This window comes from Natator depressus, chromosome 2 (genome assembly GCF_965152275.1).
Source record: "Natator depressus isolate rNatDep1 chromosome 2, rNatDep2.hap1, whole genome shotgun sequence".
Taxonomy (NCBI): Eukaryota; Metazoa; Chordata; order Testudines; family Cheloniidae; genus Natator; species Natator depressus.
In genome coordinates, this window is record NC_134235.1 from 222,965,657 (window position 1) to 222,990,351 (window position 24,695).

At 42.7% G+C, this 24,695-nt stretch overlaps 1 protein-coding gene across 1 annotated transcript in view; it reads right to left on the reverse strand.

The window, feature by feature from the left end:
* Window positions 1–24,695, reverse strand: part of ITGA8 (integrin subunit alpha 8) — a 178,738-nt gene that overhangs the window by 15,954 nt on the left and 138,089 nt on the right. Inside the window, exon 28 of the mRNA XM_074945995.1 lies at window positions 5,704–5,805. Within this exon, the coding sequence (XP_074802096.1) occupies window positions 5,704–5,805 (102 nt within the window). The remainder of the gene's footprint in view (window positions 1–5,703; window positions 5,806–24,695) is intronic.

Genomic DNA, 24,695 nt, shown 5'->3' on the forward strand with positions numbered 1-24,695 from the left:
CTATTGTTGGTTCACATGCAGTGGCTGGTCAGAAAGTCTTTATGTAACTGCAGCTGGGTGTGTCCCTACCCATGTGTATGCTGGTGAAAGTGTAGGACCGGGCGTGGGTCTGCAGCTTGTCACAGCAGCACAGTGAGAGAGGGAGCCCAGGCTGGTGGCTCAGAGGGCTCAGTGGTACTCCAGTTCCAGGTGGCACCTTGGGGGGAATCTGTCACACAAACCTCCAGTAAAGAGATTCCACATAAGTAGTAGTAGCATATTGGGGGTATGCTGTATTTATTACAATATATCTTACCTAAACTCCAAGCGTATGGAGGGTGCAAGCCATTTATGAAGTATAATCATGTTGCATGTTGATTTTAAAAAATGTTACAATCGTTATCCTTCTGCCCCTTGCCCTGTCTCACAAAAAGACAAACTTCCAAATAAATCCTTGGATAGATACTTTCAAACCACAAGCACGGATCTTTTACAGAAAGAGCAAAAAATATGAAGTATTGCTGAACTTCAAGAAAAATTCTTCTCACAAGTGAAACTTCAAAAGATCTTGTGCACATATCACATCAAGCTGTAGAGTTGGCAAACATCCACTGTGATAGTCAGATAGGAGAAGACATAAAAGCACTATAATTTTTCAACATTTTACAGTTGCCATAACAGGAATTGTGCGTAAATCATCTACACCAAATAACAAGCATTCTACTGGAGTAAAAGAATAAAAAAGGCTTATCTGATCATTTAGTAGATCATCTGAGACTTGTTGAGAACAGCAGGCTATCACCTGTGGCAAAGCACTTCAGACCAGATGGATGCAGTATGATCAACAATGTTCTGTGCAACATGTGTTTCTATTATGGAACACGTTGCAGAAAACACAAATAACTTGAATTTATCATTCAGCTTGGAGCCTTTGAACCCCTCTGGATGAACACAGTATATTGAGCATCAAAACTTGCAGGGTGCAATCCTGGCCCTATTGATGTCAGTGGGAGTTTTGCCATTGACTTCAATGAGGCCAGGATTTCACCCTCTGTTTCCAAGCCTAAACATAAATTAACTATACAACAAGCACCTGTTCAAAAAAGGAGTGATCCAAAGGAAGAAACATTCTATAGCTTGAATCCCATACAATATATTTTGCTTGTGTAAATCTAAAACTATACCACTATATTGCTTTTATGGGCCAGAAAATATTCTGTTCCTTAGTAGGACTCATAGATAGATTATAATTTGTTGGCTCAGGATTTAATTTTAGGTTTGAATTGATTGATCTTATATCTTTTGTAAAGAATGAGGCCTGAGAATGATAAACCTCCTTAAATATGTAGAACAAAAAGGCTTCAGGTTTTGGACTCCTATGGTGCACTCACATGTTATTTATTCATTTCATTTAGTACTGGCAAATGAGTTCTCCCTTGCATTCATTTAAAAAATAAAATTGAACACCTATATGAACAGACTCTTCTACTTTATTCCCAACATTTAGTTCTTTGGCAACAACAAAAATGTAAAACCCCACAGGGCCAGAAACTGGGACCACATCAGATTCTGGGTCATTGATGTCTCCAAATCACCACAGGAGGCTTAGGCTGTATGCTGCCTGCCTCCTGATGCTTCACTCTTGTTTTGCCCTCTGGCCTGTCTCAGATTCTAACCTTCAGGCACCCAACTCGGCCTGACTCACGACTCCTTCTGCTCCTGACTCATGACTCCCACTGAGTCTGACTGCTCACGTCCCACTCATGACAATTTGCTCAGACCAACCTTTACCCTGGCCCCCAAATCCATCCAACCCCCTCACAGATGATGGAGGCAGTGGGCTGCCTTCCAACCATCAGCTCCCTGAGGGCCCATGAGCTGCAGGACTAAGTCACCTGTCTGCAGGTGAGAACTTCACACTAAAGACCCACACTATGCAGTGTGCACTGGAAGCACAGAACCTTCTCACTGCTGCTGCTCACTTCTAATGGTTTGTGGCTGATGTTGAACAGAATGAGGTGGCCCACCTTTACCAGTTCTGCTGGGGGCTCAATGATGAGGTAAAAGACGAGCTAGTCTGTGTGGAACATCCCACCCACCTAGGTCTTGGGGCAGGTGCAGCAGATCCCCCCCAGAACTAGCAATGAAGGACACCAGGGCTGCTGCCAACTTTATGATGAAGCAGCCAATACCCTGCAGATCCCCTTCTGGTCAAAACCCACACCAGACCCAGTGGAGACTATTGGTGGGTCACCCCATCATCGGGACCTATGACTGGGGAGACCCACTGGGGAGACCCACTATGGCCTCAGAGGCCATAGTGGAAGGGCACCGAAAAATAATATGCTTTGATGTGATCTGCTCACTGTTCTTCCCGATAATTCTGAGCATTTGTTGGTTGGAATGGCATGATCCATGTATCTCCTGGCGGCAGAGGAGTATTAGCTTCTCCTCTGAATACTGTCAGAAAGTGTGCCTCCAATGAAGCAATCAGCCCCAAGTGTCCCACACCTGGGGCCCCAGGATGAGAGGAGACCCTCAGAAGCAGAATCCCGGACAGCAGGGGAGCTACTCCAGGCCAGAATCTCAGCCTCTCTGACAAGTACCATGACTACCTGGATGTGTTTGAGAAGAAGAATGCAGACTCATTATCCCCACATAGAGACTATGACTGCCTGATAGACCTACAGCCCGGGGCCCTATGGATTGATATACTCCATATCTGAACCGGAGCTGGAGACACTATGTGGGTATATCCAAGAAAACCACACCAAGGGCTTCATTCAGAGATCTCGCTGTCCAGCAGGGGCACCAGTCCTCTTTGTCAAGAAGAAAGATAGTCTACACAGAGGCATAGTGACCTATCGCACATTGAACCAAGTGACCATACATAACTGGTACCCTTTGCCCCTCATTATGGAATTGCTGGACTGCCTGCAACTGTCAGGATCTTCACAAAACTAGATCTTTGGGTGGCATATAATCTAGTGCATATAAAGCCTGGGGATAAACAGAAGACTACTTTTCGTACCCTATATGGGCACTTTGAGTACTTGATGATGCTGTTTGGCTTGATCAATGCCCCTGCAACATTTCAGTATTTCATAAATATTATGTTCAGGGATCTCCTGGACTGATATGTAATTATCTATCTTGAAGATATACCGGTATTTTTTACCTGGAGCAGCACTACCACCATGTCTGGTCTGTGCTGGGGAGACTACGGAAACATTGGTCATGTGCCAAACTGGAAAATCCACCTTCAGCCAGGCCACCATTGAATTTTTGGGATACATCATCTCCCGGGAAGGAATCCATACAGATCCACAGAAGGTGGAAGCCATCCACAACTAGACAGCACACTCGGCCCTCTGGGAACTTCAGTGCTTCCTGGACTTTGCAAATTTTTATATAAGATTCACTGCTGACTTCTCTCAGTTAGTAACTCCCCTGACTTCCCTCCTCCACAAAGCTCTGCAATTCGCTTGGCTGCCCAAAGTCCAGCTTGTGTTTGATCAGCTAAAGGCTGCCTTGACCGCAGCCTGATCCTGGCACACCCTGATCTGACTCATCCATTTACAGTGGAAGCAGATGTGTTCAATATGGCCCCTAAAGGAGGTACTCTCTCAGCAATTCGGGCCCCAGTCAGTTCTGCACCCTTGTGCATTCTATTCCCAGAAACGTATCCACACTGAGATGAACTATTAAATACTGGACAAGAAGCTGCTCACCATAAAAATGGAATTTTAAGAATGGTGGCACCACCTCAAGGATGCTCTATCATAGAAGGGGAATATTACGGGGGAAGCAAAGAACTGACTTTCGAGGCCCCTATCTCCACAAGCCTGATACCCTTGGAGCCTCCGGCTAGGCCGTGGTCTGCTATCAACCTACACTTTATCATGGAACTCCTACCATCTGATGGTCACAGTGTGGTCTTAATGGTGTTGGACCGCCTGACCAAAATGGCCCACTTCATCTCCTGCCACCAGCTGCCTTCTGCCAAGACAACTGGCCAATTTCTACTGCACAATATGGGCTGACTCCATGGACTCCCAGACCACACAGTTTCTGACTGAGGCCCACAATTCAGCTCTTGCTTCTGGTGTGAAGCATTCAGGCTACTGGATGTCTGGATATCCACCTCCGTCACATACCACCCACAAACAGATGAACAAACAACAGGTGAACCAAGTACTGGAGCAGTACTTGAGGTGCTTTGTAAATTACCATCAAGACAACTGGTCCAGCCATATGCAGAGTTTTCCTACAATAACACTGACCATGCCTCTATGGGTCAGAGCCCCTTCTTTGCTAATTACGGTTCCCCCCAACGTTACCAGCAGCCTCACCAAACCCTGCTGCCATTGAATGGCTCCGATAGATGCACCTGATTCAGGAAGAACTCAAAAACCACCTAGAAGAGGTATAGAAGGCCTACAAGAGGCATGCAGATCATTGGTGACAAAAAGCTCCAGTATTTATCGTAGGCCAAAAGGTATGGCTCGCTGCCAAACACCTCCAGACCAGGACACCCTCCCACAAACTGGACCACCAGTTCCAGCAGATTAACTTGGTTACCTTCAAACTCCAGCTTCCTGTCTCTCAAAATGATGGAAGAACCTGCAGGTCTAGAACCTGGGACCATAGCGGTTTTTGACTGTTGATGCCTCCCCATCATCACAGGACACTTAGGCTGGGCTCCCGTAAGAGGATCCTGTGAGGCTGGGCTCGGTAGGAAATACCCAGCAGGACCTGAATGGCAGCTCCTTGTAGCCCACTGACTGGTTGGCACCAGTATTTAAGCCAGGAAGCCATGACAGGGAGCTGTCTGAGCAACAACACAGACTGCCTGCCTGGCTCTGCTTCAGACCCTGCTGTGAGTGACACCAGACTCTGGGTTTGCCCTCTGGCCTGTCTCAGACTCTGACCTTCTGGTACCCAACCTGGCCTGATTCCCAACTCCTGCTCTGACCGCCCTTGCTCTGGTATTGACAAAAAATTAACACAAAAATTGAGTCCCAGAACTCCTTTCCCCAATAACCCAGGCTCACCTAAACCTCCCCCTCTCTAAAAGTAAGGGGGGTGTGGTTCCTAGAAATCGAACTACCTTATTTTAAGGGGAAATGATGTAATTAGATATCACAAGCCTGCAATTATTTGAGGGTGGAAATCCAGAGGATGAGTGGAGGTCTTTCTGAAAATCAGGACATAAAAGAGTAACTCCATGACAAACAAGGACAGAGGGTTCTATGGAAAGAAAGAACATACTTTCTACCCTTTAGGCATGCTGCTGATTGGGAGACCAGTAACATGTTTAAAAACAATGAACATAACAGAGACAAGATGGTGAAAGTTGCACAAGGTTTTCCCTTCAGATTGTTTGCCCACGGTAAGAAATTACAGGGGTAATTAGAGTTGGCTTTGATGGTACAAAGATTTTTCTGCACAAAAAGTCTAACATAACTGAAATTAAAGCAATGCACAATGTTACAATTTGTAAAAGAACTGAGCAATTAATTTAAACTGGAGTTCATTGTCATATCAGCTTCATGTAAAGAAGAGCAATAAAGAAGTTTCATTTAAAAAGAATTCAAGGAACTCACACAGGAAATACTGGTTTTGCTTTTCCATATGTATATATAGAAAACCTTCACAACTGTGATCAGGATGACCAAAGTAATTCATGTGCTTAAGTCTTAACATATTTTTTGTGATACTTACTGCTATGCTTCCCTCAGGGTGTTTTGTTGGCTGCACTTTATATGGCATCTTCTTAACTTCAAAGGACACATTGGAAAAAAGGGTATACTGGTAATTATTTCTCTGGAAATACAAAAAAAGATTTATAAGGAATACATTTAAATTTGAAGATTTATACAAGAAAGACATCACATACTTTGACTGTAAGCTCTTTGTTGTACACAATGGTACTGCGGCCTACAGATGGTACCACAATACAAAGACAACAAAAATTGAAGAGTGAAGCTGAAAACCTAAATACTGCATGCATTTCAAAGGTGATGAGGGATGCACCTGCAAAAAGTGCACATATTTACCAGTTCAATAGAAGATTTGTGAGTGCAAATATGGGGTTTTGTGAGTTCATGTTATGTTTAGTTTTGAAATGAAGCCTTGAATCTCCAATATCAGGAAAAGCTCTGTGCGTCTTCAGATTTCCAGGCCTATTTTCAAACCTATTTGTTAGGATTCCTTGGTGCTCTAATATGAATTGGCCATACAGTCCCAATGAAAAATGCCAGTCCAAGACTATAGGAATAAGCAGGCTTATCTTAATTTACCCATTTTGGTACATTTAACATAAAACTGATTAAAAATATATAAATAAAACTATTTGTCTTTTTAAAGTCCATCAGCAATTGCAATAGGAATACAGAATGATCATGTAGCTCTAAATAGGTCCCATCAATAGCAGTTTTATTTGGTCTTTCCTTTGATCTCTACAGAAAACCCCAGACATGCTGCTTGACCTTTACTATCCAAAAATGCATCCCTCCTTTAATTAAGATTCCTCAATTTAGAGATGGTCTGTCTTTATTGGATACCATGGTTTTAATCTGGTTCAAGTCAGAAGCAACAAAAAACTTACCAGCTGAAGTTCATTCTGGAACTTTTAGATGAAATGGTTTCAGCCCATTTCCTAAAGGTCAAAGGAATATAGGAATTGCCTACATGGGCTCAAACAAGGGTCTGTCTTGTCCAATATCCTGTCAGTGAGTCTCCCACTAGATCTCTCAGGGGAAAGTGCAAGACTTGCTGGAGGCAGTTAAGGGATAACTTATCCCATGCAAAAGTTTCCTGCTAAGCCCCATTAGTTAGAGACTGGCTTAAGTCCTGAAGCATGAAAGTTTATATCCCTTAGAAAACTTTTGACTTTTTTTAAAAGCATTTACTATTATAGCTCTGGATATTCTTGTTTTCCATAATTATAGTTCAATCCCTTTCTGAATCCTGTTAAGAGCTTTTGGCTTTAATGATATATTATGACAATGGGTTCCACAGGCTAATCATGCTTTGTGTGAGAAAGCATTTCAGTTATCATCAGTCTGAATTTGCCACCTTTTGGTTTCAGTGAATGTTCTTGTATCATGAGAACAGAGGTTCCAGATCAACCTTCTCTTTATCGTTTACCTTTTGTTTCCTTTTATTATGTTCCCTCTCATTTGTCTCTTCTCTCAGATAAAAAATCCTAATCTTTTCATTCTTTCTTCATAAGAGAGGTTTTCCATGCCCCCCAATCATTCTTTCTGTCTATGTTGCAACTTCTGTTATAATCTTTCTGAGATGGAGGAGTGAGCAGAACTCAACACAGTATTCCAGATGAGTGTGTACTGTTGATTTATATAAAAATGGGGACCTCGTAACCAAAGCTACCCTAAAATTTGGCACCAGCTGCTTGCAGGCTATGTTGAGTGGCCAAGGAATGAACTGGCATGGAGTCTGAATTACTATAGTAACATGAGCCAAGTGTAATTGTTACCTGATACACATCCAAAACTCACTTTCTTTTAGCCCCTTGCTCCCTCAAACACTTATGAACTTTCCACACTCTCTAGAGTTAGCTGAGCAGTAAAGAAAGCCAGTTCTACTCTTTTCAATTCATAGTTTTATTTAATAATCCACTTTAAAAAGAAACACAATACTCCCCATTTTCTGACACTCTTTGTGATCTCATTCTGTATTTTATACATTATAGTGCTGGATTATCCTGAAATCCTTTCTATCCCATAATACAGTTATTATATTTCATTTTCTTCCATTAATTGTACTTGTGTTTAATTTTTATTCTTAACCCTCACTGTCCTTTCCCAGGAGAGGATATAGAAAGTGCTTTTCATTTTTCTCCATCCAGGGCACATTTTGGGGCTTTGTTTCTTTCACAAGACTCAGTTTCCAATCAGCTAGTTTTTGTTCTCTCTCCTGTGCAAGGTGTTGGTTTTCTCTGGGATTTCCTGTGGCATTAACTTTCTTACCCTTTTCAGTTCAAGGATGTTTTCTCCCTTTTCAGCTGCTTCCCAGAGCAAAAGGAACAGAAGACTCCAATTATCTTCTCTTCGCTATTTTCTTGCTCGTTATGTGGGAAGGATTTTTGTGCACACATACCTCTGCATGCACTAAACCTGGAGTTTTTGCTTGAGCATGGAGCACACACAAAGTTGGGCAGCTTTGTCAGCACACACACACTTCTGAAAATTTTTCCCTCTCCCTTTTTAAACAGTTTGCTTGTCAGATATGTCAGAATATTTACTGGTGACATGAAACCAACATACTTATTGCCTTATGGAATTCATTTGGCTGTGCCATTACTTAGCTGTCTTAACATACTGATAGCAGTGGAATGTTTAATATCACCACATATTAAATTGCTCCTTTAGGCCAATGTTAGGAATGAGCAATAGAGAGAAATCTGCCTTAAGTGACCATGAAGGGACAGACAAATCAGATCCGCAGCATAGGTGCGTGGTGTTGAGATGCTGCTTGTAATTATTAGAACTGGGAGCACTGGCTGTTGGGAGTCTGAAAGGACAGGAAACGGGAAGACGGGGTGGGGGGGGAGTTGAGGAGGTGGAGTGAGAGCTACTGAGGGTGCAGCAGCAGCTTGGTAAAGAGGTTTCCACTTTAAAAATAAAGTCCTGTTGACGTTTGTTAGTACCTTGCCTGGTTGCTACAACATTTTAGCGATGAGGATGGATCTTCTGCCTCTGAACCCACCTGCATCCTTTCTGCAAAGCCCAGGTGAGCCTCCAATTGCTTTTACTATCTGGATCCGTATGTTTGAGACTTATCTGCTTGCAATTACTGCTACAGAGATTTCTGAAGTAAGAAAGCGTGCTCTGCTAATCCACTGCCTTGGAGCAGAAGGGCAGTGTATATTTTACACTTTCCCCCTTGCAGATGATAAATATGAGACTGCACTCACTGTATTAAAGAACTTTTTTGTGCCAAAAGTGACTGTAGTCGCTAATCACTACAGATTTCGCCAGCATGAGCAGAAACCAGGGGAGACTATAATGCAGTATATTGCTTCCCTGAGGAGTCTGATTGTAACTTGTGACTTTGGGAATATGGCAGATGAGATGATTAGAGACCAGCTCATTGAGAAAACAACCATGCTTTGTGTAAGAGAACGCTTACTTCTAGAACCACAACATACACTAGAAAAAGAAATAACCATTGCTATTCAGATTGAGTTAGCTACAGCTGAAGCCAAAATAATGAGCATGGATACAGGAGGCACAGTCCAGGCTGTGAATCCTTCGCAGAAAAGTTCACTATCGCTGCAGTCAAACGATTACAAGAGGAAAACTAATGGAAAACCACCAAATCAGCTAATTCAAAATATAGTAAAAGCATGCTTTCGCTGTGGATCTCCAAAACACCTTGCAAGCTACACAGGATATCCGGCAAAAGTAGCTCAGTGCAATCATTGCAAAAAGATTGGGCATTTTGCTAAAGTATGTCGCAGTAGCCAGTTCAGTCAACAGGTGCATGCAGTTACAATACCAGATGTTACTGTGCTGAGTGTGGACAAAATCACTACTGCACATATTCCAGAACAAATGAAGTGCACTGTAAACATTTCTGCCATACCCTCAGGCAAATCACACTCTATTCAGCTAATGTTGGACACTGGCTCAGCAGTATCCATACTACCTGATTCCACCTATTTGCATTACTTTAAAGATGTGCCTCTTACTGAACCCAAGCTTCACTTGGTGTGCTATTTGAAAAACCATATTCCAGTACATGGCTGCCTGCCAGCAATAGTTACTTTTGGTGATTGCTGTGTAACTGCAGAGTTCTACATTGTCCCAAAGGCACTTCTATCCTTGGCAGAGATTTATTGGCTGCTTTAAATCTCAGGGTAGTTAATGGATGAATCAATCATAGAATCATAGAATATCAGGGTTGGAAGGGACCCCAGAAGGTCATCTAGTCCAACCCCCGCTCGAAGCAGGACCAATTCCCAGTTAAATCATCCCAGCCAGGGCTTTGTCAAGCCTGACCTTAAAAACCTCTAAGGAAGGAGATTCTACCACCTCCCTAGGTAACGCATTCCAGTGTTTCACCACCCTCTTAGTGAAAAAGTTTTTCCTAATATCCAATCTAAACCTCCCCCATTGCAACTTGAGACCATTACTCCTCGTTCTGTCATCTGCTACCATTGAGAACAGTCTAGAGCCATCCTCTTTGGAACCCCCTTTCAGGTAGTTGAAAGCAGCTATCAAATCCCCCCTCATTCTTCTCTTCTGCAGACTAAACAATCCCAGCTCCCTCAGCCTCTCCTCATAAGTCATGTGCTCTAGACCCCTAATCATTTTTGTTGCCCTTCGCTGGACTCTCTCCAATTTATCCACATCCTTCTTGTAGTGTGGGGCCCAAAACTGGACACAGTACTCCAGATGAGGCCTCACCAGTGTCGAATAGAGGGGAACGATCACGTCCCTCGATCTGCTCGCTATGCCCCTACTTATACATCCCAAAATGCCATTGGCCTTCTTGGCAACAAGGGCACACTGCTGACTCATATCCAGCTTCTCGTCCACTGTCACCCCTAGGTCCTTTTCCGCAGAACTGCTGCCTAGCCATTCGGTCCCTAGTCTGTAGCGGTGCATTGGATTCTTCCATCCTAAGTGTAGGACCCTGCACTTATCCTTATTGAACCTCATCAGATTTCTTTTGGCCCAATCCTCCAATTTGTCTAGGTCCTTCTGTATCCTATCCCTCCCCTCCAGCGTATCTACCACTCCTCCCAGTTTAGTATCATCCGCAAATTTGCTGAGAGTGCAATCCACACCATCCTCCAGATCATTTATGAAGATATTGAACAAAACCGGCCCCAGGACTGACCCCTGGGGCACTCCACTTGACACCGGCTGCCAACTAGACATGGAGCCATTGATCACTACCCGTTGAGCCCGACAATCTAGCCAGCTTTCTACCCACCTTATAGTGCATTCATCCAGCCCATACTTCCTTAACTTGCTGACAAGAATACTGTGGGAGACCGTGTCAAAAGCTTTGCTAAAGTCAAGAAACAATACATCCACTGCTTTCCCTTCATCCACAGAACCAGTAATCTCATCATAAAAGGCGATTAGATTAGTCAGGCATGACCTTCCCTTGGTGAATCCATGCTGACTGTTCCTGATCACTTTCCTCTCATGTAAGTGCTTCAGGATTGATTCTTTGAGGACCTGCTCCATGATTTTTCCAGGGACTGAGGTGAGGCTGACTGGCCTGTAGTTCCCAGGATCCTCCTTCTTCCCTTTTTTAAAGATTGGCACTACATTAGCCTTTTCCCAGTCATCCGGGACTTCCCCCGTTCGCCACGAATTTTCAAAGATAATGGCCAAGGGCTCTGCAATCACAGCCGCCAATTCCTTCAGCACTCTCGGATGCAACTCGTCCGGCCCCATGGACTTGTGCACGTCCAGCTTTTCAAAATAGTCCCTAACCACCTCTATCTCCACAGAGGGCTGGCCATCTCTTCCCCATTTTGTGATGCCCAGCGCAGCAGTCTGGGAGCTGACCTTGTTAGTGAAAACAGAGGCAAAAAAAGCATTGAGTACATTAGCTTTTTCCACATCCTCTGTCACTAGGTTGCCTCCCTCATTCAGTAAGGGGCCCACACTTTCCTTGGCTTTCTTCTTGTTGCCAACATACCTGAAGAAACCCTTCTTGTTACTCTTGACATCTCTTGCTAGCTGCAGCTCCAGGTGCGATTTGGCCCTCCTGATATCTTTCCTACATGCCCGAGCAATATTTTTATACTCTTCCCTGGTCATATGTCCAACCTTCCACTTCTTGTAAGCTTCTTTTTTATGTTTAAGATCCCCTAGGATTTCACCATTAAGCCAAGCTGGTCGCCTGCCATGTTTACTATTCTTTCGACTCATCGGGATGGTTTGTCCCTGTAACCTCAACAGGGATTCCTTGAAATACAGCCAGCTCTCCTGGACTCCCTTCCCCTTCATGTTAGTCCCCCAGGGGATCCTGGCCATCTGTTCCCTGAGGGAGTCGAAGTCTGCTTTCCTGAAGTCCAGGGTCCGTATCCTGCTGCTTACCTTTCTTCCCTGTGTCAGGATCCTGAACTCAACCAACTCATGGTCACTGCGTCCCAGATTCCCATCCACTTTTGCTTCCCCCACTAATTCTACCCGGTTTGTGAGCAGCAGGTCAAGAAAAGCGCCCCCCCTAGTTGGCTCCCCTAGCACTTGCGCCAGGAAATTGTCCCCTACGCTTTCCAAAAACTTCCTGGATTGTCTATGCACCGCTGTATTGCTCTCCCAGCAGATATCAGGAAAATTAAAGTCACCCATGAGAATCAGGGCATGCGATCTAGTAGCTTCCGTGAGTTGCCGGAAGAAAGCCTCATCCACCTCATCCCCCTGGTCCGGTGGTCTATAGCAGACTCCCACCACTACATCACTCTTGTTGCACACACTTCTAAACTTAATCCAGAGACACTCAGGTTTTTCCACAGTTTCGTACCGGAGCTCTGAGCAGTCATACTGCTCCCTTACATACAGTGCTACTCCCCCACCTTTTCTGCCCTGCCTGTCCTTCCTGAACAGTTTATAACCATCCATGACTGTACTCCAGTCATGTGAGTTATCCCACCAAGTCTCTGTTATTCCAATCACGTCATAGTTCCTTGACATCACCAGGACCTCCAGTTCTCCCTGCTTGTTTCCAAGGCTTTGTGCATTTGTATATAAGCACTTGAGATAACCTGTTGATCGCCCCTCATTCCCGGTATGAGGCAGGAGCCCTCCCCTCACAGACATTCCTGCCTGTGCTTCCTCCCGGTATCCCGCTTTCCCACTTACCTCAGGGCTTTGGTCTCCTTCCCCCGGTGAACCTAGTTTAAAGCCCTCCTCACTAGGTTAGCCAGCCTGCTGGCAAAGATGCTCTTCCCTCTCTTCGTAAGATGGAGCCCGTCTCTGCCCAGCACTCCTCCTTCATGGAACACCATCCCATGGTCAAAGAATCCAAAGCCTTCTCTCCGACACCACCTGCGTAGCCATGAATTGATCTTCCTCAGCAAAGCACTCTCGTGGTACACACCAGTTTCAGCTGGGACCAAACACCAGGTTGAGGAGAAACTCGGCTGTGCTTATGGGTTTCTGCATAAAGTTAAAATGCAGAATAGTGTGATGCCTGTATGACAGAAGTTACAGCACTTACCATTTTCAGTCAGGGAAGCTGTTTCAGAGGAACTTAGAAAACTGTTCAAAAGGACATTATTGAAGAGATTGACTCGTCGGAATGGATTTCACCTGTAGTAGTGACACAGATGAAAGGTGGAGGCATTCGCCTTTGTGTGGACTTAAGGGAGCCAAATAAAGCTATTGTGATTGACAGCCATTCTCTTCCTCACATAGAAGAAGTATTTGCAGAACTCAGTGGAGCACAGATGTTTTCTACTCTTGATTTTCAGACCACATACTACCAGGTTATATTGCATGAAGATAGCAGAGATCTCACAGCATTTATTACACATAAGCGACTATTTCGTTTTAAACGTGTTCCATATGGTCTCACATCTGCCCCAAGTGCCTTCCAAAAAATGATGTAATTGATTCTGAAGAATCAACATGGAGTTCAGTGCTTTCTGGATGATATTATCGTGTTTGGAAATATTTCTGAGGATCATGACAATAACCTGCAGTCTGTACTAAACTGCATCAGCAAAGCAGGCCTCAAGCTCAATAGGTCCAAATGCAAATTTAGACAAACTGAACTCTCCTTTCTGGGCATACAATTTCACAGGCTGGACTAAAACCTGATCCAGATCATATCCTGGCAATTTCAAATGCTCCTCCTCCAACAGATTTGCAAACCTTATGTTTCTTCTTGGGTCTTACCTACCGATATGCAAAATTCATTCCCAATTATGCTTCTGTCATTGAACCGTTATGAGAATTACTACAGAGAAGTTCAACCTTAGTGTGGACAATGGAGGCACAAGCTAGTTTCGAAACGGTGAAAGACTTGATTGTACATAGTCCAGTACTTGCACTATTCAGTCCTGCATTGCCCACAATTGTAACTACTGATGCTTCTGATTATGGACTTGGGGCTGTCCTCACACAACTTCATGAGGACAACACAGAGAGGACTGTTGCATTTGCTTCAAAGACACTAGGTAATGCTGAGAGGAAATATTCTACAGTCAAAAAAGAAGCACTTGCTTGTGTCTGGGCTACTGAAAAATGGAGAACTTACCTGTGGGGCTGCACATTCAAGTTACGCACAGACCACAGCCCTTTGACGACGTTGCTCACCATGAAAGGACTGGGAAGAGTAGGATATCGTATTGCTAGATGGTCTGCAAGACTACTCTCTTTCAATTATGAACTGGAATTTAAGCCTGGAAACCAAAATGTGGTAGCTGATTGCCTTTCTCGCCTACCTTTGCCTTCACCAGATGGTTCACTGGAGGATGAGGATGTAGTAGTTGCACTTAATACAAGCACTCTTACTGCAGTTACAAAAGAACAATTTCAAGCTGCTTGTTCAGCGTGTCCAATTCAACAAAAACTACGGGAATTTCGGACAAAGATATGGCCCAGTAACCCTAAAAACCTTGACCTAGTTTTGCTGCCTTATTTTAGAGTTCAGGATGAACTTTCTTTGCTCAATGGCTGTGTGCTACGAGGTACACACCGGCTACTTGTTCCAGAAGAATTACAGTCAAAACTCATACACCTGGCACACGATACTCATCAAGGAATTGTCAGAACCAAACAGTGACTACGGGATCTGTATTGGTGGCCAGGGATGGACTCTCAAACTGAAGCACTCATAAAATCTCTATCAAGCATTCTTACAACTATAATACCTACCTGCGGAAGTAAAGAAACAGATTGATAGAGCCAGAAGAGTTCCCAGAAGTCACCTACTACAGGACAGGCCTAACAAAGAAAATAACAGAATGCCACTAGCTGTCACCTTCAGCCCCCAACTAAAACCCCTCCAACGCATTATTAAGGATCTACAACCTATCCTGAAGGATGACCCAATACTCTCACAAATCTTGGGAGACAGGCCAGTCCTTGCCTACAGACAGCCCCCCAACCTGAAGCGAATACTCACCAGCAACCACATACCACACAACAGAACCACTAACCCAGGAACCTATCCTTGCAACAAAGCCCGTTGCCAACTGTGCCCACATATCTATTCAGGGGACACCATCATAGGGCCTAATAACATCAGCCACACTATCAGAGGCTCGTTCACCTGCACATCTACCAATGTGATATATGCCATCATGTGCCAGCAATGCCCCTCTGCCATGTACATTGGTCAAACTGGACAGTCTCTACGTAAAAGAATAAATGGACACAAATCAGATGTCAAGAATTATAACATTCATAAACCAGTCAGAGAACACTTCAATCTCTCTGGTCACGCGATTACAGACATGAAAGTTGCGATATTACAACAGAAAAACTTCAAAACCAGACTCCAGCGAGAGACTGTTGAATTGGAATTCATTTGCAAATTGGATACAATTAACTTAGGCTTGAATAGAGACTGGGAGTGGCTAAGTCATTATGCAAGGTAACCTATTTCCCCTTGTTTTTTCCTCCCCCCCTCCCCCAGACGTTCTTGTTAAACCCTGGATTTGTGCTGGAAATGGCCCACCTTGATTATTATACACATTGTAAGGAGAGTGATCACTTTAGATAAGCTATTACCAGCAGGAGAGTGGGGTGAGGGGAGAGAAAACCTTTTGTAGTGGTAAACACCCATTTTTTCATGGTTTGTATGTATAAAAGCATCTTCTGTATTTTCCACTGAATGCATCCGATGAAGTGAGCTGTAGCTCACGAAAGCTTATGCTCAAATAAATTGGTTAGTCTCTAAGGTGCCACAAGTACTCCTTTTCTTTTTTCATAAAATCCTGTGTCACTTGCCAAATGCATGATAAGACAGCAGTGACGTGTACCTCTCCATTACAGCCTGTTCCTCTTCCTGAATCTGCATGGGAAAAAGTGGCAATTGATATTGTAGGACCCTTTGATACTACTCCAAGTGACTGCCATTATGCCATCACTTTAATAGACTATTTCAGTAAATGGCCTGAGGTAGCATTTACATCGCAAATCTCTTCTGCTACAATAATTAAGTTCCTCTCTTCAGTTTTTAGCAGGGAAGGTAACCCCAAAGAACTGGTTTCAGATAATGGTAGTCAATTTACTTCCCTGGAGTTTGAAACTTTTCTAGCACAGAGGAACATTTTACACAGAAGGTCATCCCTATATTACCCTCAAGCCAATGGGGAAATAGAACAGTTTAACAGAAGTTTGAAAGAGAGTTTGCAAATGGCTAAACTGGAAGGGCGATTGTGGATAACCTTCACTACTGATTTCTTGCAAGCATACTGGGCTACCCAACATGCCACAATGCAAAGATCAGCCACAGAGTTACTGCATGGGAAACAGATGAATACTAAACTGAACACTGCTGGAATGTTAAAGGCACGACCTGATGCCCCAAGCGAGGATGATGTGAGAAAAACAGTTGAACAGAATCAAGCAAAGTATAAGGCTTTCACAGATAAGTGCCGGGGTGCTACGGAACCAAAGTTTGAGTGTGGTTCCTTTGTTAGATTAAGAAAACCTGGAATTTTATGCAAAGGGGACCATAAATTCACAACTCCTCTTAAAATCATAGAGAAGAAGGGACCTTACACCTATTGACTTTGTGATGGGCGGGTATGGAATGCTTCTTATCTTGCACCTGCCTATGCACCAAGAGGAGATTATGCCAGCACCCAGTCTGCATTGGATGACTTCACTGTAGTATCAATACAACAAGACAATGCACTGGAACCGGGGCTTGAGACACGGCCTGTCAGACACAGACGACCACCTGTCTGGACTAGAGACTATGTTATGTAGCATCTACAGTGTTTGCAGTGTAATATTTCTGCCAACAGTGTAGTGTCTTGTTTCATATTTGTTCCTGTGGTTAGAACAACAATGTTTATTTTAATTGGGAGAGTTTCTTAAGAGAGGAGGGAATGTGGTGTTTATACGCTGCTTGTAATTATTAGAACTGGGAGCACTGGCTGCTCGAGTCTGAAAGGACAGGAAATAGGAAGGAGGGGGAGGGAAGTTCAGGAGGTGAAGTGTGAGCTACCGAGGGTGCATCAGCAGCTTGGTAAAGAGGTTTCCACTTTAAAAATAAAGTCCTGTTGAAGTTTGTTAGTTCCTTGCATGGTTGCTACAACAAGGTAGTCTTCTAATAAAGAAGGACTAGATTGGCACTCAATAGAGAAAACTAGTTTGGGGCAGTCACTTAAGACAGGAGGTTGCCTAATAAGAATGATGTTTTATATAGATTTCATGGCGTTTAAATTGTGTAAGCCAGAGTCTTCAGAGCAGGCATCTTGTTCTTTATCTTGGTCACAGATTATTTTCTTCTTTTAAAGCTTGTTCCATTCCTCAAAACTAAATTGACAACATTCTAATTCTTAGACAAAGTCACATAAATACTTGGGCATTTCTCATTTCTGCCGATATATTTTACTGTGGTTTACTAGGATACATGTTAGGAAATTTACAACTCCTGCTGCCTGAAAAAATGGTTTATTAATTCAACTGTTCGCGTTGGAGTAGGATTCTGCATGTGATTTATAAATGAACTCTGCCGTGAAGGTGACAGGATATGTTAGATTATGAAATGAACAGGCTGTAGAGAGATAATTCACACAATGTGATTGGCTAGTGTACAGTACAGGGCATTAACTCTCTTCAAATGCCCTGTACAGAAACACATCACCCATAAAAAATAAATCCTTTCACCTACTGTGTATGGTTTATTTCATTTTCAGCTTATATTAGCAATAACAACCTCAGTGAAGGGCACTTCCTGGGGATTAATAAACCTAGGCTGTTCCTTGGGCCATCAAATCCTCTCGGCCAGTCATTAAGCTCCAGGAAATGCTTTGCACCTTAATCTTTATCGCTTAATAGCAACAAAGAATGTAAAAGACTCTATGTGTAGTCTTTATATCCACAGGACAATTTGTTTGTGCTAAAGGGTACTAATAAAACATATCTGGTTAGGAACAACTGCAGACTGAAGCCTTTTAGTTGTCCAAACACCTAGTAGATACTGGAAGCTGTCTCTGTTTCCCTCTTATGCAGTCCTGTTTATAATTCTCAACTAATTCTTGAGGAACAAAATTTTTCCCACCAAAGAATGATTTCAAGTCTCTCATGTTTAACTATTCAGTGTTTACTGGAAGCAGTGAGACCTGTGGTTGGAAATACAAGCGAAGGGCTCAGTTACGGCTCTAAGAGCAAGGGGAAAGAGGTCATGCACTGCATAAGTGGCAGTGTCTAAAGACACACACCAGGCAGAATGCCTTCACGGACACTTGCCAGCGGAGGTTCCAATAGCTGTGGAACAAGTACAGCATGTGCTCCCCCAGCTCAGTGCTGCAACTGTTTGCCAGTGCCCTGCGGGCAAGGGAGATCTAGAGCAGATTGGGAGTGTTTGTTGCTGCTACATCTTCCTCATACACTCTTTGGTAAACTAGATCCTTTGCTTTAACAACTGCGAAACATAAGAGAATCTGGAATCAACAGAAAGTGCTTCCAATAAGCATGCAGTGCAGTACTTCCCTGCTTACTGTCCAGACAAACACAGGGGTAATCTGTAAAGAGCATGAGGCTTTGAAAGCCTTTGAAATGGGTGTGCTACAGTCCAAGTGTGCTTTAGTCTGAGTGCAGAGTAAAGTACAGGACAAACATTAGATCAGGCTTGCAGGTCGTGATACTGGGGGAGAGTGAGAAGGCAAGAAGCAAGTTTAGCCAACTGGACAGGAAAGGTGAATCTGGTAAGTGGTCTCCTTTGCCCTATAGTGGTGCTCCAACCCGCAAATGAGTTCCAGAGTGCCACCGACTGCCACTGCAGCCTTGAGGAATGCTTATTATTTATGAGATTCTTTTCCTTTCAGGTACAGTACACTGAAACCTCTCTCAGTGGAGGACTGGATGGTTATGTATTTTCCTTATTCTAGGCCTTGCGCTGAAATGGAGCTCTTCCCACAGAACTGAAGCTTGCTGTATACAGAAATCATGTTTTCTGACAGTGCTGGTTTAACAATGTTAGTCCTGCCTCATTCCAACATGTTCCCCTTCATTTCCACTGGTGTCTGGCACACACAGAAGAAAGTGAGCAATTTACTGTTACCATTTAAATATGTGCTTTGGGAATTCGTTAACTTTCTCTCCATCACTCACACCACCTAGGAACATAACAACTGCCAAGAAATAGAGTAACTTCTCTAAATGCAGATAATGAGGATTATGCAACAATTTACTGTGATATTACATTTCAAAAATAGTGAATTTATTATTATCATGAAGTACATGTTATTTATGACAGGCATGCATATTCCTGCAAAAATCAACACACCCACTTACTTTGACCCATTTGACCCCTTGTATTGGGTTTTGTGCATTTTTCATTCATTTAAAGGGAATATTTTGAATTGAAATAAAAGACAGCAATTTTGCCAGGGTTTCATAGAATTTTAAAAATTCAGGTTTTAAGGATAATTGATTTATATTATGCGTTTGTTTCTTGAGATTTATAAAATATAATAAGACTCCCATCTGCTGCTCTGGGCACCTTTGACATTATTTTAAATAATACAATAAAATCAAAACCAGTAGCAATGCCCCAACAAAACTCCATCCCCAACACAACCCAGTTGGTGGGATTTTCCTCACCAAACCTCCATTCCCTCCATGAATCACTCCCCATCCCAATATTTTCAGCCACTCATTTTTCTCTTTTACTTATTTTGTTTTCAAATTAACAAAGATTCCTTGAAACTAAAGAAAGGAAAGCAAAATCCCTTGACCCCTGACTTCCGTGTCATTATGTTGGTGCTGCTAGAGGAACACAATAAACTTATGGCTGTTAGTAGTTGAATCAAAATCAGCTACATAGACTCCCTATATGGCCTATGAGATCAGTAAGACCTCTCCAATCTGATTTTTCGTGGCTTTTCTTGCACGTAAAGTTACTGTGCAGGCTGCCAGACTCTGCCAGTCTATTCTCAGGGAACTTGGCTTGGTTGCAGAATAATGTGTTGGATAGTTACATGCAAGCCTCCCTTAGGCTCAAATACTTTCCCCTGCATAGAGAACTAGGCTTTCTGAGTGGAGTTGAAGGGGGTCAAGCAGGGACAAAATCCTTCTCCCAGGTGACAAAGCCATTCTGCACACACATGGATGCTCACACCAAGATCTGATTTTTTTTCTTTTCTAGTTACTGCAGTGCATGAAGACAGGCATGGCCAAATCCAAATGTGTGGACTTATGTACAGGCCAAGGAAGGGAAAACAAAAACCCTTCTGTGGAATCATGCATATTCTCTAGGCATTGTTCCACTACCTACTACATAGCCAGTTCCATTCGTACATAGAACTCTTCAGGCCCTGTGAGTGCTTGGGAGAAAATTTATTAATAATTTTCAGGCACTTTTAACACAGATTTAAACAACAGTTAAGAAAGAGCTGTGCTCTGCTCCCTGCCATGCTGGTGAAGACCTGGCGGAAGAGCTTGCAGTCTGGAAGGGTGTTACAAATCAGAAAAATGGTACAAATTCACCACTTAGGGATACATTTTCAGAGCAGCTGTTTCATTGCCCAATTCACACACACTACATTAAAATGTACCCATTAAACAAAGGTCAAAGAACACTTAGGCAAGATCTCCATGGATCTCCCTCCAAAGGTTTGGCTTAGTACCACAACTTGCCATGACCGGCATTTCAGCCACCATGGGTTGAATAATGAAAACTATTAGATAAACATCTTTACTATAAATTAAAGAAATGATAGAACCCTAATGGAACACAGTGTAACATGACCATGTAAAGTTATTTTTTTTTCATTAATCAGGCATTTAATGATTTGCTGGCTCAGCAAGTCTGACTCCATTAGTTAGCTTATGTGGTGGTTCTTATTTACATCCAAGCTTTGAAATAAAGCCAGAAATGGCTCTGCTTCTTCTTGGCCTCTGTACAACATACTTCTCTATCTTTGTTGGCTAGTTAGGACACTCAGAGCTGCTTTGTTTATTCAAACATGTCTAATTATTGCACTTCTTAAAACTGCAATTTGTGATAAACGTTTTGATTTTAAGGTGACAGATGACAACTGCCATGCGGCAAAAAGGTCAGCAATTGTCAATCAAACCACATAGGAAAAAAGAGAGATTATATATGACTGAATGCCAATGATGACATGAAATATACCATCAGTTTTGTACATTCTTTGAAAGGAAGTATGAATTGTTAAGCCTAGCATGAATCACATTGGATCAAATTCTCATCAGCAGTGTACTAGTATAACCAAGGGGAAAATAATGTACACAGTGACATAGTTGATTGTGCTATAAATATAAACTTTTCTGTATTAGTAAGTACAAACAATTCTTTCTGCAGATCATCATCTCTTCATTTATATTACAATACAGCATAGGGCTCGTGTGTTAATATTACCTCTGCTCTTTTGTACTTGCAAATTGTACAATTAAATTTATAGAGTTTGTATAGAGTTACGTGTACAAAAAAGGAGAAATAATAACATTAACACACAAGTCATACATTGTGTTGTATTATAACTGAGGAGATCATGATCTGTACAAAGAATATACTGTACCTACCAATACAGAACAATGACTGTGGAATTCAGCCTTACCCTGGTACGCTGTTTCTTGTTTAGAAATAGCTCCAGAGACCATACCAATTCCCTCGGTCTATAGTTTAATCCTAAAGATTCATTGGAGGTTAGTCCTTAGATTTTAGCCTAGATAACATGTTCCAAGCTGCAATGTTTTGGGTGTATTTTTATTTACTTCTGGGACAGTCTTGGGAATTGGAAGTTTACAGGCTTTTCCAGAGCACATGATGCCCTTTTTAGGAAATTAATTGTGGCCTGTAGTCTTTTATGGCTGTGCCTGTATCACTGTTAATTGTAAAAGGGGCTCTGGAAAAGGAAACGGTTTTACAGGGAGAGGGAGAGTGGCAGCCTGCATCCTCTCATGCTATTTCCTTTTTATTTCCCCTGTAGATAAGGGTGGATACAAAAGCAGGGTATCTTTTTCTGGCAGCTTCTTAGACATGAGGTGAAGTACTAGATGCAACAACTCTCCCAGGACAATGTTTGTTTTTAATCAGAAGAGGCTCCGGGTCCTTTAAGAGAATCTTTGTGAGCATTTATAAGGCTTGTAAGTTATCTTGGGGGAGAGGCAGAAGAAGGACACAGGTAAAACAGCTAAAGCTATCACAGACCATACAAAGTCTAGGTTGGAAGCATGGCTATGTATGGACAGAGGAGTGAGCAAAAGGCCTGTAAGTGACTCTTGCACACAACAGCAATCTCTGCACTCTGGAAAACACAGGGATGTCTCACTCTTGCTTCCCTTCCAAAAAGCAGGCAGGAAGGATGCAGGGCCATGACTCCAACTGCTCCTTTGCACCTGTTTGTGGAGCTCGGCCAACGTAAATAGATGGGTAGAGGGAAGGCACAATCTGCTCCATCCTAATGGGTATAAGAGATTGCTCAACTCCCACAGGCAAGGATTACCACTGGGAGTCTATTCAGCATACCTATATAGGTGGCCCGGCGTGGTTTCACACTGCACCTTATGGAGGGGGTAATACACATTTTCTTTACCTTTAATACTCTATGGTACTTTATCAACAGGTTGTTTTTCCCTTTTCCAGGGGCAATTTGTAAAATGTGCACCTTTATTTTGTCTTTCATAGATTTTAAGACAAGAAGTTATCATCAGATCATCAAGTCTCACTTCCTGTATAAAACAGGGCATAGAATTTCATCCACTTACCTCTGTATGAGCTCAATAACTTGGGTTTGACTAAAGCTTATCCTCTAGAAAGACATTCAATCTGGATCTGAAGAATTGAAGAGATGGAGAATCCACCAATGCCCTTAGTAGACTTCCAATTGCTCATCACTCTCACTTTAAAATGTGTGCCTTATGTCTTAGGCTTTAATTTCCAGCCATTGACTGTTGTTGTAGACAAAGCCCTTTGCTGTGTTCACGAGATCAAGATTTTACCCTTAAGGAAATGGTCGAATTTCAGCTGCAGAATAACAAATCCAGAGGCTTTGTTCTATTCAGGTTCTTATATCACGCTCATCACTGTAGTACCTGAGTACTTTCCAGTAGTGCATTAAGCAATGCGACTAACATCCATCACAAGTTGTTTCTTCTCTGATTCTCTCCCTGGGGGAGAAGTGTGTGCAGTGGGATGTTTGTTTTGGTAGATGTGTTTCTTTGTTAGTTTTTAGTTGAGTCCAGAATGCCAGATGTGCTCTTCATAGTAAGGTAACTAACTTCTAGATTGCTTCTGGATAAAGATGGAGGAAAAACTCTATGTGGTTGAATACTTGGGCTCTGCAGTGCTCAGGTGCCATGGTGACAGGCTCAGGTTAAGAACATTAGCTAAACAGGTAGGTTCTTAGGAAATATTATGGATGGGTGAACTGAATGAGTTGAACATAATAAGGAGTAAAACCAAACTAGTGCCCAAAAATCAACTGGGATATCTTCTGAGGTTCAAAAAAACCCCAAAATCAAACAAACAAAAAAAACCCTGTGTAACTTTCGCATTATATCTATCTTCTTCTGGCTCTGCACTTCCACGTTCTGGAAACAGAAATGTCCATATGCATCAAGATAAACTGTTTTAATCTTATTTTCTGGGCAACATGAGCAGGAAGCATTGTAAATCTGGTGAGGGAGCCTGTTCCCACAAGATCTCCAGCCCAGTTTTCCAGATTCAGGAGGTTAAGATAGTTGAGAGAAGCATCCAAACTTCTGAGGTTTTATCTGAACCAAAGCTTTCAATGTTTGCTCATCACTAATAAATGATTCACTAAATAAATCCAAAATGAGGGCCCTTAATCCCTCCTTATGAACTGATTTGTTTGTGTTTGCAAAATATGAACCTTTTTACAAGCACCTTATTTGAATTAAGGAAACTGAAAAACAGAGATAAAAATTGGTTAGGATCCCAAATCGTTAGGAGAAGGTAAGTGTACTTACAAATAAAAAAAAAATTCAAACGAGGTCCTTTGTTACTGAATTGGGCTGACATCACTAACCCCAGAGCAAAGTAAGACATGCAGCTGACTGCTCTGTTTTAGGTGTCAGTGGTGCCATTAACTGTGGCAGAAGAAACACAGAACCTGAACTTAGGTCTTGACAGGCAAAATTTCCTCTTGTTTAGATCTTTAAATGCCCACTGCTGACCAGTAAAATGTCGAGGGGTAAGGATGTGCAGAGTTATGTGCATTTGGCTCATTATTGATTTAGAACCCAGGACCATTAGGTATTGGACTGGTTTAAATTTGGCTGAATACCCTCCTATCTGCTCTCTAGTTCCTCCATGAAGGCCAGAAGAAAGAACATGTTGACAGGATCTTCTCTTATTCACTTCTGGTGATGGAAGAAAGAGGAGGTTAAAAGCTGAGGCTCTTCAAACTCCTGTCCTCACTGGGATATTTTCCTCCTCTCTTTCTGCTGGTCTTAGGTTCACTAGGCATTCCTGTTTCCATACCCACTGTGAACAAAGGAGGGATGCTGAGGAATGATCTTTCTTTTTCTGCATTCCAAGCTGAAGGAGTG